This window comes from Coenobita brevimanus, chromosome 103 (genome assembly GCF_032717465.1).
Source record: "Coenobita brevimanus isolate Jiangsu-jjx chromosome 103, ASM3271746v2, whole genome shotgun sequence".
Taxonomy (NCBI): Eukaryota; Metazoa; Arthropoda; class Malacostraca; order Decapoda; family Coenobitidae; genus Coenobita; species Coenobita brevimanus.
The window spans coordinates 27,426,885-27,444,238 of NC_137056.1; the positions used below are offsets into that span (position 1 = coordinate 27,426,885).

Sequence of the window (17,354 nt, forward strand, 5' to 3'; positions counted from 1 at the left end):
GAGAAAAACAAAATACAATATAGAGCCAAATTCAAGATCCAATCATTTTGAGATGCCTGGACACACTGCGTTTGAAAGACTGGAGATCATAGGCAGCAGGAAATACAGACAGAGGGAGACAGTTCCAGAGCTGACCTGTTGCATAAATGAAAGACTGGGAGTAACGGTTAACTCTTGCATTAGAGAGTTGGACAGAAAAAGGATGAGAGTTTGCTGCCAGACGGGTGCTACGCGCCCGTCGTAGAGGTGGAGGAATGCAAGCAGACAGTTCAGAGGAGCAGTGATCATTAAAGTAGCGATAGAAAAGAGATAAAGATGCAACAGTGCGGCGAAGAGACAGAGGTTGAAGGGAGTCAGTAAGAGGAGGAGAGTTAATGAGACGAAAAGCCTTTGACTCCATCCTATTGAGAAGAGCTGTATGTGGGGAGCCTCCCCACACATGAGAGTTGTACTCCACACAGGGGCGGATAAAACCCCTGTATAGAGTCAACAATTGTGCAGGGGTAAAGAAAGAGCGGAGTCGGCTTAGCACACCCAATCTCTTGGAAGCAGATTTTACAAGAGATGTAATATGATCTTTCCAAGATAAGTCCCGAGTAAATGAAACCCCAAGCATGTTCAAGGATGATGCAGGATTAAGCTGAATATTATTAAACAAGCGTCTAATAATAACGCAGTAACTGAACGGGTCCTTGTCTGTAGAGAGGAAACTATTAAAATATTAATATTTTTACCTCATCCTAAAACTACTGCTCAGTGAAATATTTTTTATACACTAATTTGTAACACTCGAGGTATTTTACTGTAATGTTCCCTCTTAGCAGAATCACCCAGGCTGAGAGTAAACATTTGTCTCATGTTTTTAAGGTTATGAAAGTTGCAACCAGTCAGAAGAGATGTCAGTCACTGGACTTATTTATGTGTTCGACTCTGAATTGCCAGTTCCCCGAGGTCCAGTATTCCTCTTGGGAGCCTTCAACCTTAAGTGTCACCACATCGATGCTACTATGAACCGTAATACCTGCCCACGCTCCCTCTTTCAGGACTTGCGTGATGGTATTTGCAGGGATGTTTTTGTTACATGCCAGTGGGTCTTGCTGCAGATGAGTTAAGGTTGTTTTCATAAAATTCAAATAAATAAAATATATATCCAACTTGGGAACTAGAATCAAAGTTGCAACGGTTCAGAAGCAGATTCCTTTTTTAACCAACAAATCATCATCACTGTCAGAAAAAGAGTAGGGGCCATATTTTCGTGCGATTAAGATTTTTATTTATTTTTTTTTAACAAGTCTTCTTCATCGATTTCCACATTACGTGTAATATCTCGCTCACCTGAGTTATTGATATCCCTGATATGAACACAGACTGTATAAATATTATATGAGACAATTAACGTGTCATATTTACAAATAAACTGTGTAAGGAAGAGGTGGCAGGAAGCCTTCTTAACTACCGAGAATTCTGGTCGAGGAGGCGGGTAACAAACTGAGGCGCCACCATTGTCTTTCATCATTACTATACTCTGTTCATTTTACCTTAGCTTAAAACTGACACCTCTGTTTCTTGAGTGCTGAGATATAACAAAATGCCAACAAAACAACATGGTTCTTGTCCCACGTAGATACTATAGAAAGGATGCAGAGCCGTAGCATTATCTTGTCCTGCCACTGAACTGCCTGAAAAAGGATGAAAATTGGTGCCAAGGAAAAAAGAAGTACAGAGCAACAAATGTTCTTAACCTTTTCGTAATAAAAAAAAAAAAATGTCATTCTAGTATAGTTAACGCGAGAGGGTTTTATTCAGCCGAGGATGAATCAGAGGAGCCTGGGAGTGATAACCCTCTCATGGTGGAGACAACTCCATCAAACCCAGACAATTTGATTTCACTTACGAGAGGGCCCAGGTTGTAACTGGGTAAACGAAGGGTATGTCTAAGAACTCGATTCTGACAAGTCTTTTCTGAGCTGAGTAAAATCATCAGATGCGTGTATAAACCAATAAATACTCGTATATAGATGTCATCGTAGCGAACCAGTTAACGTCTTCTGCACGTAGGAAACCTTCCATATTCTGTTCTTACTTCTTACAGGTGATTTTATTTTGATTAGGAGTGGATTTACTTCCCCAAAGATGTAAAACCTTCGATCCGATGGGGTATTTTCAGTGTACACCACCAGACGATTTTTTTTTTTTTTTTCGACGTAAGAAAGCCTTTTGATAGCGATGAAGTTAGGGAGGATTATATGTAAGTCGTCAAGTTTGAAAAGCCTTTCCCGAATAAAATACGATTGTCCGGAGACAGCAAGATTAAATATTATGCGCCATTGGATTAAAAGGCTAAAAATTCTTCAGTAGCCAAGGCCTTTCAGCAAGTGAATAATGTTAGCTGTTTTATTCCTGCCGACACTCAGGCTCCTATAGCTCACTTTAAGCCTAATAAAAACGTCTTACGTTAGATGGAATACAGGAGAAGAGTTGTCCCGGCCATGAGACGGTTTACGGCGACAGTAATAACACTCTCAGGATCCAAGGCTCACTCTCAGCTGACTATGACTGATGTTCGTCTGAATACAAAGCTACAGTTGTCTCGGTCATGAAAGAGTTAAATATTCTAGCTGTAATATTACTTTGAAAAACACAAAATATTACAGAGACCCAGAATATAATACAAAACTGCTTCCATTTTTCTTGTCTCATGAGAGGGACGTAACCACATAGACAAATATTCTAGTTGCAATAACTTTTCCTGCCATGGTGTCCTCTTTATCTTATTCTTTCAATCTCTAGTCCATTTCATAGAGCTTAGGAAGATTTTGGGAACTGGAGATGTTAGATATGCATTTAATTAACTTACCAGTGCTAAAAGGTCTTTTCCATTATGAATAAACTCGCCTGCAAGTAGCGTCACGGAACGGAAAGACTATCTATCTATCTATTGCCAGACGCCTCAATCCCGTTTGGGGTGGCCACAAACAAATCGCCTCCAAGTCGCCCTGTTCCCCGCCATTTCACTCCCCTGCTCCCAACTCACACCCCCCTCTTTCATATACCTTTCCATCCCATCCCTCCATCTCATCCTCGGCCTCCCCCTCCCTCTTTCCCCCTCCACCTCACTCACATACACTCTCTTCGTCAGTCTTTCACCCTCCATCCTCTCCACATGGCCAAACCACCTCAGTGTGTTCCTCATAACCCTTCCTATCACATCCACATCAACACCACAACGCTCCTTCACATCCTCATTCGTCAGCCTGTCTCTCCATGTGACTCCACAGGCTCCTCTTAAATAACTCATTTCCACTGCTCTCACTCTTGACTTGTGTCCTTCCAAGCTTCACTTCCGTACGTTAGAGTTGGTATCACAATACTGTCATGTAGTAACTTTTTCACTTCCATGCTCACTTCCCTGTTTCTTATCACTGCTTTCAAAGAACCAGCAACCTCTCTTCCCTGCTGTACCCTTTCAAGCACTTCACCCTCCAAACCTCCATCCTTACTCATCACACTACCCAAGTACTTAAACGTACTCACATTTTCCAATTCCTCACCATCCAACCTCGCTGTACATTCACTGACTTCACCTCTCTCAAAGACCATCACTTTACTCTTCCCTACATTCACCTTTAGATTCCGTTTCTTACACACTCTCTCAGACTCATCCACCAAGCCTTGCAGACTCAAACTGTAATTATCAGGAACTAGAAATTACACAATTCCTGAGTGGGATTTTGCCACACCAGTGAATATTGATGCTTCATTATTTCCATCAACAACCAAAAACGGAGACGGTTATCTGTCTCTGTCTGTCTGTCTGTCTGTCTCTGTCTGTCTGTCTCTGTCTCTGTCTCTGTCTCTCTCTCTCTCTCTCTCTCTCTTGTCATAGTCACGTCAGGAAGTGTCACTGGCTTTATTACCAAAAAAAGGAAGGCTTGGAGATTGGATAAACAATGCGCACACACACACACACACACACACACACACACACACACACACAAACAAGGAGCAAGCAAAGCGTGCAACAGCCGCACCCTGCAGTCGGTTTAAGGCTGACACTTTGACCCTGGTCTTTGTCCTTTACCTTTGACTGATTACTCCCAGATATGATTTACTTCTTTTCTACCTGACCTTTAATCCATCCTCTAGGTTTAGCCTAAATCGGATCAAAATTGTTTTAGTCAACCTTATCCAGTTATGTTGACTTTTGAATGATTGCTATGAAAAAAGAATATATTGATGAAACTTAAACGCTTCCACCAAGTTTGATCCGAATCGAAAAACAGCTATTTGAGTTAAAGGACCGAACGTTGCACCTTGTCCTGTGACTTTTACCTCTGATTGACTCAATTGCTTCGTCTTTCTTTGTCTCCCAATCCTTCCATCAAGTTTGGTTAGACTCAGACAGGAACTATTTGAGCGGGCATTTCCCTTGACGTCAACTCTTACTTTTTCTTCCTTTACGTCATTTCATTGTTCTTTGCGAAAAATTAATCCTCTGTTCACTTGATGGTCCTCAGTCATGCCAAATTTGGTCCACTTCTATCGAATGGTTTTTCCATAAGCTTACAGACTAACAAACAAAGCGATAAACAAACCAGACCAAACGCACAACACCCTGGTGTTTCGATGCAACTAAAATCTGATCATCTCTCTTCTCTCTCTCTCTCTACGTCTTTATGTCTACCTAGCCAGCTATCTAGCTATGCATTGATATATACTGTACATATACTTTAAACTTTGCTCACTGTACAAGTAAGACTAGAAGTAACACAGACTGTTATTTGTACACAGGAGGTTTATGTTTTGTCACAGTAATGTCAAGTAGATACGAGGCATATCCATATGAACGAACTTATATAACTCAAGTAAATATGCAAGGGAGTGAGTGCAAAACAGTGGCATAGATGGGAAGGTACAGGTGTATGTGTAGATAGCAGGTGTTGTTATAACGGCTTGTGGGTAGGTTGGTAATGCTTCCGGTAATGGTGTTGATGGTAGTGACGACAGTGGCGGTGATAATTGCCGTAGTATGATTTTTTTATATACCGGTACTTGGGAAAACGAGATTTCGCTGTATCTGTAGTATGATTTTTTTTACATACTTGGGAAAACGAGATTCTGCACAGGGCTATGCCTCCACCTGAATCAGGTGCTAGGAGGGTATAACCACCTTAGATTGCGCACCCAAGGGGAGGGTGGTGGTGGGTGGCCTCCTGGAGTCTGGGGCAAAACCGGTATTCAGGGCCATAGCTTTTTTATCCGGTCAACGCCGGGTACCAATAATACTGTGTGTTTATTCTTTTATGAAAGGGAGAAGGAACCAAAGGCCACAAGCCCGAAGATTGTTCCCTCCAAGAAAAAATAGAATAATAACTAACAGCTAAATTCAAAATCCGTTCATTTGGAGACTCCTGGACAAAATACGTCTAAAAGACTGGAAGTCACAGACAGTAGTATACAGAAAGCTAGTACCAGAGTTGACCTGTTGGATATGTGGAGGACTGGCAGTAACGGTTAACTTTTGCATTTGAAAACTGGAAACAATGGGTTGAAAGTTTGCTGCCAGACGTGCTTCACGCGGTGGAGGGATGCAAGCAGTAAGTTCAGAAGAGCAGTGACCATTGAAGTAGCGATAGAAACAAAGTAAAGATGTACCAGAATGGCAAAGAGACTGAAGCTGAAGGGACCCAATAAGAGGAAGAGAGTTAATGAGACGAAAAGCCTTTGACTCCATCTTGTTGAAAAGAGGTATAAGTGGGGAACCTTCCCACACATAAGAGTCGTACCCTACACAGGCACTGATAAAACCCCTGCGTGAAGTCAACAACTGTCCAGGGGTAATGAAGGCACCGAGTGTGCGTTGCACACCTAAACTCTTGGAAGCAGATTTTGCAAGAGAGGTAATATGATAAATCCCGAGAGAATGAAACCATAAGCATATTCACTGATGATGGAGAACTGAGCTGTATATCGCTAAAAATTAGAGGACGCTCCTGTGGAGGATTTTGAATGGTCGAAAGGTGTAAGAGCTGAGTTTGTGATGCATTAAAAACAAGATTACTTTTACCCCAATCAGAGACATAAGCCAAGTCAGACATTAGTTGTGCCAAAGCCTCATCCCGTGTTTGTTGAAGTAGCTGCTGAGATGGACGCTGCAGGAAGCGAATGGAAAGATGAAGGGTGAAGTCACCAGCGTATGGGTGAGTAGGATTAGATGAAGGCTATTGCTTATGTCATTAAGGAAAAGTGTTGATGACAGGAAAGAGCTCTAGGAGAAGAGCAGTGGCCGTCTATAACATCAGTAACAGAACGAACAAACAGGAAGCAGAAGATGAAGGATTGGGAGCAGTCTGTAGCACCAGTCGAGCAGGGCGGTACTCCCAAGATGGATGGGGAGCTGGTGACTGGCAGAGCTGGAGCTCCCGTTTCATCCGCCCCCAGGACTGTTTTCTGACCATCCCCCTTTGCTGAACTTTTTCACAGTTTCAATAATACAGAGAGAAGGTCAGCATACTCTCCTATACAATTTTCTCTAACTGTCAACACCACACTACATGAACACTGCACACCATACTTCCTATTCTAAATTCAGATAAATGGCATCTCATCTCCAACCTCGGTGTCCCCGAAAATGGGGGGGAGCATAGAATTCCCCACCATCCGTCCCTGTACGAGTGACGGCCAAGAGAGATGCCTTGAACTTCTGTCTGACTCACATCTTGTTCATTTCTGCGACATTCGTGGCCTTTCCTTTATTTTTCTCTTTGCTGAACACCATCTTTCTCCTCTAAACCTAGCTTTCTCGTCCTCACTGACACTCAGTTGTCTGAAGTGACTGACAATAAACCCTTCTCTGTGACCTACTTTCTTTATAGTCACTTCAAAGGCAAAGGTGGCTGTTGTGTTTGTACGCAGCAACACATCTTGCTTTCGTGTTCCTGAACTTAAATCTTCTGAATTCTCTAATCTCTGGCTTCAGCTGTCCCGTCATTCTATTAATATACTGTATATATATATATAGATATATAGATAGATAGATATAGATAGATAGATAGGTAGATAGATGTGTGTGTGTTTTACGTTCCTGGGAATCGAACCCCAGACCTCTTAGATAGAAGTCAGGCACTGATACCACACCACCACGACGTGACAAAAGCTCAGACACCTGAATTTTTTGACGAACCAGGTAAATCCTGTGGAGTGGCATCAGTGCGTGACTTCTATCTAAGAGGTCTGGGGTTCGATTCCCAGTCAGAGCGTAAAAAACATTTGTACACACACGTGTAATATGTGTTTCTCCAACATATAAAGACGCTCGTGTTGTGTCTGGGACAGATTAAAACTGCTCTGTCACTTGCCGAGTTGCGTGGGGCTGAGAAATAATCCTAATCTGTTGTGTTTGAAATATATCCTTCCACGATGGATTTACCTGGTTCGTCAAAAATTCAGGTGTCTCAGCTTTTGTCACGTCGTGGTGGAGTGGCATCAGTGTCTGACTTCTGTCTAAGAGGTCTGGGGTTCGATTCCCAGTCAGGAGCGTAAAAACCATTTGCACACACGCGTGTAAGGTGTGTTCTCCAACATATATATATGTGTGTGTGGGTGTGTTAGTGTGTGTGTGTGTGTGCTTACCCCATAATTTCAATGACTGAAAAATTCATTGACTTTCTTTTAAGACGGAACACATCCTATCACATTCTTCTTCCCCTGAAATCTCCATTCTAGGTGATATCAGTGTTCATCCCCGACCTTTGGCTTTCCTGTCCGTTTACTGATCCACCTAGTGAACAAGCCTTCATATTTTCTATTCTTAATAGTCTAGAGCTGCTTGTACAGCACCCAACCAGTAACCTGACCGCCCTAGTGAAAGTTTCAACACAGAGGAGACCGGGTTTAGTTGTGAGATTTTATATTCTTCTCATTGCATCACAGGTTAATGGTATAACAAAACGATTTTTTTTTTTAATCGGGAAGACAAAAAAATTAAACAAAGCAAGCAGAAGGATTAGTTGTAAGAAAGAGGTTAAGTATGTTGGAACACTTTTCATGGTGGTCAGAGACGGGTAGGGTGTTATACAAGCTTCTCTAGTTCATTAATGATAGAAAAGATGCAGGCTTTTTTTTTTTTATGTGAGGAAGAAGGAACCAAAGGCCATGAGCCCGCAATAACAGTTCCCTCCAAGAGAAAAACAAAATACAAAAGAGAGCCAAATTCAAGATCCGTTCATTTTGAGATGCCTGGACACACTGCGTTTGAAAGACTGGAGATCATAGGCAGCAGGAAATACAGACAGAGGGAGACAGTTCCAGAGTTGACCTGTTGCATAAATGAAAGACTGGGAGTAACGGTTAGCTCTTGCATTAGAGAGTTGGACAGAAAAGGGATGAGAGTTTGCTGCTAGACGGGTGCTACGCACCCGTCGTAGAGGTGGAGGAATGCATGCAGACAGTTCAGAGGAGCAGTGACCATTAAAGTAGTGATAGAAAAGAGATAAAGATGCAACAGTGCGGCGAAGAGATAGAGGTTGAAGGGAGTCAGTAAGAGGAGGAGAGTTAATGAGACGAGCCTTTGACTCCACCCTATTGAGAAGAGCTGTATGTGGGGAGCCTCCCCACACATGAGAGTTGTACTCCACACAGGGGCGGATAAAACCCCTGTATAGAGTCAACAATTGTGCAGGGGTAAAGAAAGAACAGAGCCGGCTTAGCACACCCAATCTCTTGGAAGTATATTTTACAAGAGATGTAATATGATCTTTCCAAGATAAGTCCCGAGTAAATGAAACCCCAAGCATGTTCAAGGATGATGCAGGATTAAGCAGAATGTTATTGAACATAAGTGGGTATACCTGTGGAAGATTTTGACAGGTTGATAGGTGTAAGAACTGAGTCTTAGATGCATTAAAAACAACCATATTATTTTTACCCCAGTCAGAGATACGAGCCAAGTCAGACATTAGGTGTGCCATAGCCTCATCCCTTGTTTGTTGAAGTAACTGTTGAGATGGGCGTTGCGGGAACCAAATGGAAAGGTGAAGGGTGGAGTCATCAGCGTATGAGTGGATAGGGTTAGATGTACAGGTTAGAAGGTCATTGATGAATAAAAGGAAGAGAGTTGGTGATAGGACAGAGCCCTGAGGAACACCACTGCTGATAGATCTAGGAGAAGAACGATGGCCGTCTACAACAGCGGCTATAGAACGACCAGAAAGGAAGCTAACGATGAAGGCACAGATAGAAGGATAGAAACCGTAAGAGGGCAGTTTGGAAATTAAAGATTTATGCCAGACTCGATCGAAAGCCTTTGAGATGTCAAGTGCAATGGCAAAGCTTTCGCCAAAGTCCCGAAAGGAGGATGACCAGGAGTCTGAACGGTAGGTGAGAAGATCGCCAGTGGAGCGTCCCTGACGGAACCCATACTGACGATCAGAAAGAAGGTTGTGATAGGAAAGATGCCTTAAAATTTTTCTATTGAGAATTGACTCGAAAACTTTTGAAATACAGGATGTTAAAGCAATTGGACGATAGTTGGAGGGTTGGGAGTGGTCACCCTTCTTTGGGACTGGCTGAATGAGAGCAAACTTCCAGCAAGAAGGAAAGGTACAAGTTGACAGACAAAGGGGAAAGAGTTTGCCTAGGCAAGGTGTAAGCACAGAAGCACAGTTCTTGAGAACAACAGGAGGGACTCCATCAGGCCCATATGCCTTGTTAGTACTGAGGCCAGTGATGGCAGGAAATACATCAGCTGAAGAAATTTTAAAGTCAGCCATGAGGAAGTCAGAGGGGGGAAGTGATGGAGGAACAGCACCGGAATCGTCTAAGGTGGAATTGGAGGAGAAAGTCTGTTCATCATGTGGATCAATGAAAAGAGAGGAAAGCCAAAGGTGATGGTGAGCAATGAAGCAACGTACAATGGAGATTTAAGAGAAAGGAGAAACTAATAGGATGTGTTCCAAATTAGAAGTAAGACAGTCAGTGAATTTTCCAGTCTGTAGAAGGGGATAAGTACGAGTACACATCACAGAGTTGTCTAGAGAATGACAGGATAGCCGGGGCCAGAGAGTGGGGGATTCAGAAGATGCAGTTTTCAAGAACACGAGAGCAAGATATGTTGTGGCGTAAATACACTCAACAGCCAAGAGACGAGGCTTTGAAATAGTATGAGTAGAGTAGGAGACCACAGAGAAGTGTTTGCTCTCAGTCGCCTGACACAGCTGAGTCTCAATAGGGAAGAGGAGGTAAAGTTTAGGGAATGAAAATAGAGGAATGGTTATGAACGTTGCAGAATTGAACAAAGAACGAGCCAAACAATGGTTTCATGCATTTTCCTTGACCGGGAGAGGGGGGGGGGCTCTTATACCCCGCCAATCCCCTCCCAGGGACTCCGATCCTAGGTTCTGAGATGCCAATTTTTTTCTGAATTTAGAATAGGAAGTGTGGTGTGCAATGTGCATGTGGTTTGGTGTTGACGGTTAGAGGAAACTGTATAAGAGAATATGCTGGGCCTACTCTCTGTGTTACAGAAACACTGTAAAAGTTCAGCAAAGTAGGATGGTTAGAAGTCTGTCCCAAGGACTGATGAAACGGGAGCTACAGTTCAGTCACCAGCTTTCAACCACCTTGGGAGTACCGCCCTGTTCGGCTGGTGCTACAGTCTACTCCTTGTCTGTGTGTGTGTGTGTGTGTGTGTGTGTGTGTGTGTGTGTGTGTGCGTATAGTCTGGTGAAGCAGCATTATGATTAAAGGTTGAAAGAAATTCGCAGACATTCATTGCCACATCGTCAATATTATCTGCGTCAACAGAGTTGCAAAACCAGGAAATAATTTCACCTACTATGTGTCAGAGATACAACAGTAAAACTAAAAAGTCATTTGGAGGAGTAACTGTCTTCATCGTATCACTGAGGACAGACCTGCAATACATTATGGTAAAGCATTTGTTGGTATGGCAACACTCCTCCCCCACAGCGGGGAGTAACCCAGGCTTTTATGACTCTGGACATCACTCCAGGAAGACAATTCGGCCTGCACCTGACTTCCAGTGTGCTTTATGAGGATGAGTGTGTGGTAGTGACATTACCCGACTGACGACCCACACGCAGTATATCTGTCCATCAACCACAATTACTTGTTAATATACAAGCTGGCTCTCTCATTACTGTTGGCGTCCCCTTATTGGACAGGGGGAGTCATCACGTGTCCACCAATTACCCGGTTGATACTGTGTGGGAAAAAGGGAGAAGGGAATGATAAAGTAATGGAAGACGGGAAAAAAAGGTAGCCCTCAAGATCGTTCTTATTATCTCCATTATCAACATTTTTTTTTTTCAGTATGTCACAAATTAAACTCTCTCTCTCTCTCTCTCTCTCTCTCTCTCTCTCTCTTGTCATCCTTTGTGATGTTGGATTTTACGTTGTACTCTTGGGTATTCTGTTGGGGATATTACTCGCTCAGCACTCCACCTCATAGTGACTCTTTGATTTTCACATTTTCATTTTTGGACGGCGCTTCGCAAGTTATGCAAATTGACAAGAAAAATGTCAATATCATGGCAGCTTCAAGCGTGCCTTTGTGTGAGGGAAGGAAAGGGTAAGGAGAAAAGTAAAACTGAAAGAAAAAAAGTGTGGGTATGTGGACTAGGCCAGCGAGCAGTTATACCATCAGTCTAGTATTTCATTCAGGACAACACCAGACCATTTTGTGTTGGGGAATATCAAAAGACGGTATGTAGTTCAAGCGTCAAACGTGCTTTTAGTCCTCCGCTCCTTCTGGCACCTTGCCAAAAACCTTTCTAACAACTTTACCTCATCATCCTTCCCTCCTCTTTTCTACTCTGATGGTTCTGTAGCTATTTCTTCTACTGATAAAGCAGATCTCTTTGCACAGACTTTCTCCTCCAATTCCACCTTAGACGATTCCGGTGCTGTTCCTCCATCACTTCCCCCCTCTGACTTCCTCATGGCTGACATTAAAATTTCTTCAGCTGATGTATTTTCTGCCATCACTGGCCTCAGTACTAACAAGGCATATGGGCCTGATGGGGTCCCTCCTGTTGTTTTCAAGAACTGTGCTTCTGTGCTTACACCCTGCCTAGGCAAACTCTTTCGCCTTTGTCTGTCAACTTGTACCTTTCCTTCTTGCTGGAAGTTTGCTCTCATTCAGCCAGTCCCAAAGAAGGGTGGCCACTCCCAACCCTCCAACTATCGTCCAATTGCTTTAATGTCCTGTATTTCAAAAGTTTTCGAGTCAATTCTCAATAGAAATTTTTTTAAGGCATCTTTCCTATCACAACCTTCTTTCCGATCGTCAGTACTGGTTCCGTCAGGGACGCTCCACTGGCGATCTTCTCACCTACCTTTCAGACTCCTGGTCATCCTCCTTTAGGGACTTTGGCGAAAGCTTTGCCATTGCACTTGACATCTCAAAGGCTTTCGATCGAGTCTGGCATAAATCTTTAATTTCCAAACTGCCCTCCTACAGTTTCTGTCCTATCTGTGCCTTCATCGTTAGCTTCCTTTCTGGTCGTTCTATAGCCACTGCTGTAGATGGCCATCGTTCTTCTCCTAGATCTATCAACAGTGGTGTTCCTCAGGGCTCTGTCCTATCACCAACTCTCTTCCTTTTATTCATCAATGATCTTCTAAGCTGTACATCTAACCCTATCCACTCATACGCTGATGACTCCACCCTTCACCTTTCCATTCGGTTCCCGCAACGCCCATCTCAGCAGTTACTTCAACAAGCAAGGGATGAGGCTATGGCACACCTAATGTCTGACTTGGCTCGTATCTCTGACTGGGGTAAAAATAATATGGTTGTTTTTAATGCATCTAAGACTCAGTTCTTACACCTATCAACCCGACAAAATCTTCCACAGGTATACCCACTAATGTTTAATAATATTCAGCTTAATCCTGCATCATCCTTGAACATGCTTGGGGTTTCATTTACTCGGGACTTATCTTGGAAAGATCATATTACATCTCTTGTATAATCTGCTTCCAAGAGATTGGGTGTGCTAAGCCGACTCCACTCTTTCTTTACCCCTGCACAATTGTTGACTCTATACAGGGGTTTTATCCGCCCCTGTGTGGAGTACAACTCTCATGTGTGGGGAGGCTCCCCACATACAGCTCTTCTCAATAGGGTGGAGTCAAAGGCTTTTCGTCTCATTAACTCTCCTCCTCTTCCTGACTCCCTTCAACCTCAGTCTCTTCGCCGCACTGTTGCATCTTTATCTCTTTTCTATCGCTGCGTTAATGGTCACTGCTTCTCTGAACTGTCTGCTTGCATTCCTCCACCTCTACGACAGGCGCGTAGCATCCGTCTGGCAGCAAACTCTCATCCCTTTTCTGTCCAACTCTCTAATGCAAGAGTTAACCGTTACTCCCAGTCATTCATTTATGCAACAGGTCAACTCCGGAACTGTCTTCCTCTGTCTGTATTTCCTGCTGCCTATGATCTCCAGTCTTTCAAACGCAGTGTGTCCAGGCATCTCGAAATGATCGGATCTTGAATTTGGCTCTCTATTGTATTTTGTTTTTCTCTTGGAGGGAACTGTTACTGCGGGCTCATGGCCTTTGGTTCCTTCTTCCTCGCATAAAAAAAAAAAAAAAAGATACTCCTTTGTAAATCATTCAGACCATCATCACGACTTCACTACGATAAAATATTTTTAATTTATCTCTGGCCACATCCAGAAAACATTATTTAAAACAGAAAAATATTCTACTAATGAAGAGTTTAATGAAAGCCACTGCAACCATTGCTGATATGGCTTTCCCTGAACGTTTCCCCTAAGTCAGTCTTAATCCTCTGGTATCAATAATAATTAATTACGGAAAATTCGGCACTGTAGTGAAATGATGAAGATGAGCAGATAATCTTCCTTCCTTTCCTTCCTCTTTTTCCCAAACAACTTTCCCTCTCTCCTCTCCTGTCCTTTCTCCTCCTACACACCATCCACCCCCCCACTCCCCTATCTTCTTCGTCCTTCTACTCCTCTTCCTCCTCTTTCCTCTCCTTTTCCATCCCCACTCACCTACGTTTCCGTACCCTTCTTTCTCATCTCATAGCCTCATCCAGACTCTTCTCCCATCTTCCTTTCCTCCTCTCCTTCCCTACAAATTTCAATCGTTCTCCCCGTCATCCATTTCCCTCATTAACATTCTCTACCCACCTTCCCATCCGTCCCATCCCCATTCACAACAGTTTTCCTTCAATTCCTCTTTCCCTCCTGCTCATAGCCACTTTTGTCTTTCCTTTCCATCCACATTCATCTCCGCCCTCACCTTCTCTTTCTCCCCTATCAGCACTACATTCCCCCACCACCATTCTCCCATCCCCCCCCTCATCATCATTCTTCTCCTCTGCCTTCTTCCTGCCCTCTTTCTTTCCCTTCCACCCTCACTTTCTCTCCTCTCCCGCTCACTACCCAGGAACGGCTCTGATAACTCTCCTCCGTTCTCTTCCATCTCCCCTCCTCTCCCCTCTCGTTTTATTTCCCAAACTCCGTTCTCCTCCTGTGCTACTCCTCCCATCCCTCCCTCACCTTTTTCCTTGATCTATCAGCCCGCTTCTCTCTTCTTTTCTTCACCACTCTTTCTTCCCAACCATATCTCTCGTCCCACTCCCCTTCCTTCCCTCCCTTCCCCCTCATCTCATTTCCTTTTCTGTTCCTTATATTTTCCCTAAATCATCTCTCCCATTCTGTTTTACTTCTTCCCTCTTTCCCAGTCCCATCTCTTCTCCACCGCTGGATCAAGAAGCAAGCATCGTCCGAATCCTACTTTCGCGGAACGAGCGTCGAAGCAAATCCCCGCTGCCTGGGATCCTAGCCAGTTCGAGGAATGAACGTTGTGGGGGAAAGTTCTGTGATGCTCGCTAACCTAACCCAACTTTATTTAATATAACATACCTACCCTCTGCTTAAGTAACCCGGCCATCCTTCTCTGTGAATCCCAAAGAATTGGTGATTCGCACATCAGAGCTGAAAGAATGTCACCTGGGTGCCAGGGAGAACCAATATCTGACGAGCAGTTAGGATTCTCTTCGTCTTCAGGAGAATGTGCGTCGCATAGATGCTAGGTCGTGGGCACACCTGGAGACGCCGGGTCCTGGATCTGGAGTCTTTGTGACAGGAGAATGGCACACTCTCTTCTCTCTTCTTTCTTCCCAAAGAAATCTCTCTTCTATTCCCTCCACTCCTCTCCTCGCCATCCCCCTTCCACTCCTCAATTCTCGCCGAGTTATGAAGCTAAATATTTATCCAAATTAATGAACGTTTAGTTAGCAAATTTCGTTTGTCAGTTGCTTACGAAAAGGGACTCTCGCTTTCAGACCCCATCCAACGAGACCAGTATTCTGATTCATTAACAGACTTGTCATGAACTCCGTTCCATAACATGGGTTAACTTGCTTTTACTAATCCCACGTCAAAAAAATAAAACAGTTACGAGAAGAATTTCATCATGTGCTTTATTTTTACAGCAGGGGGAAAAAGCTGCAAAAATTTTCCATATCTTGTTCCTTCAGCAAAACAAATCAGGGTTATAATACTAAATAAATTCTAAGATGGTCCGTTCATCAGCTACCAGAGAGACAGCTGCATCCCTAATACCTTAAATAATTTCATGACCTAAAACAAAATGACCGATCAGCGTGGCAGGCTGGAGGGGAAGAAAATTATATCGTAATCTCATTCAATACAAGAATTAGGTGGTCCACACAAGTAATAGGCTAAGTGTGGGAACATAGAGATTCAGTAGAAAGACTAATATCCCTGTCAATACCAACATCAAGAGCCTTACAAGTTTAACTCCTTTAGTACGAAAATCAACACCGGTAATAACATCAGTAGCAATCTCAATACCTTCTTTAGTACGAGAATCAATAAACTTTTCAATACGAGAATCAATAGCCCTTAGGTACGAGAATCAATAACCTGTGTCCGTGAGTGGTATTATGGGAGCAGTGAATCTCAGCCATCCTTCACATGTTGTGCCTTAGCCGACGGCATCACCGCATTCATGTGTCATATGGTTACCACACCATGCAGTAAATGGTTCCTGCGATACAAGAGACCATTTGACTTATCACTGAGTACAATAACTTGAAGATAACACTTCACCAAGCGAATGGATGATGGACATCCTCACCTGCCATTGTCTACACTGAATTAAATCACCTGGAGGTAAAAAGAATATATTGGAGGGGATAAAAAATACGAGCTGGAAAAGGTGGAATCTCACATCGTAAGCCTATAAGCCGTAAAGGAACTATTCACTGCAAGTGTACAATTACGGACAAAAGTACCGCTTCATTTATTAGTACAACAATTAACAAACTCTGGCATATTATCCTGTAAAGCTTGGTCACTTCCAAAGGTCACATCACTGAGTTTCGAGTCATTACATGGAATTTCGTTAGCTAGTGAAGGAAAGTTAACCAATATATATGTCCGTAAGTGCAAAATAATTCCATCCAAATTCGAAGCATTAAATTATAGCAAATGCAGTGGAGTATAATGGGAGAATAGTTGCGAGAGGGAGTATTTCATGACCTGGCGTGGCTGGTGCAGAAAAGATGAAATAAACGTTGGACAATCAAGCCATCTGTCACGGTCATAGCCAGCATTAATAAAAGGGAGCTGGGTGGGCGGGGTATAATGGACTGGCAGAGGCTGAGAGGGGGATAGGAAGGGGGAAGGAACAACTGAGGGGGGAGAGAGAGAGAGAGAGAGAGAGAGAGAGAGAGAGGTGGGGGGGGAGGGAGTGCGACAATGGAGGGGAGAGGTACAGAAACAGAAGAGGGAAGGGGAGGAGCTGTGAGATGATGAGGGTAGGGGGACGGATACTGGAAGTGAAGAACTGAAAGGGAAAGGGATGGGAGGAGAAGAGAACGAGCTTAATAGAACGGAACTGAGAAGGGTCGGAGGAAGAAGAGGGAAATGGAAGGAGAAGAAGGGGAGGATGAGAGAAGACAGGAGAGATGTCTCAGGAAGGAAGCAGAGGGAATGGAAGGAAGGAAGGAGAGGGAATGGGAGGAAGGAGGAAGGGAAGGAAATGATAGAAAGGAACGGACAAAGGAAAGGAGGAGAGAGATTTAAGATATGAGTTTGTGTGGTTTGTGTGGGGAGGAAAGGGGATGAAAGAGAGAGAGAGAAGAAATGAGGTTGGGAGGAAACAGAAAACGGAATCTAGAAAAGAGAGAGAGGAGGAGAATAAGAGACGGAATGAGAAAGGAGAGAAAAAATTATGAGAAGAAATTGATGAAGGAAAGAAGAGAGAAGGATCGTGAAGGGTAAAGAGGAGGAAGGGATGTGAGAGAGGAAGGAGAGGGAAGAACGGATGGA

The 17,354-nt window shown here is 43.5% G+C and overlaps 1 protein-coding gene across 1 annotated transcript in view; it reads left to right on the top strand.

The window, feature by feature from the left end:
• LOC145415654 (uncharacterized) overlaps positions 1-17,354 on the top strand; it is a 49,577-nt gene that overhangs the window by 22,060 nt on the left and 10,163 nt on the right. The window contains exon 5 of the mRNA XM_080284871.1: positions 868-1,056. Within this exon, the coding sequence (XP_080140997.1) occupies positions 868-1,056 (189 nt within the window). The remainder of the gene's footprint in view (positions 1-867; positions 1,057-17,354) is intronic.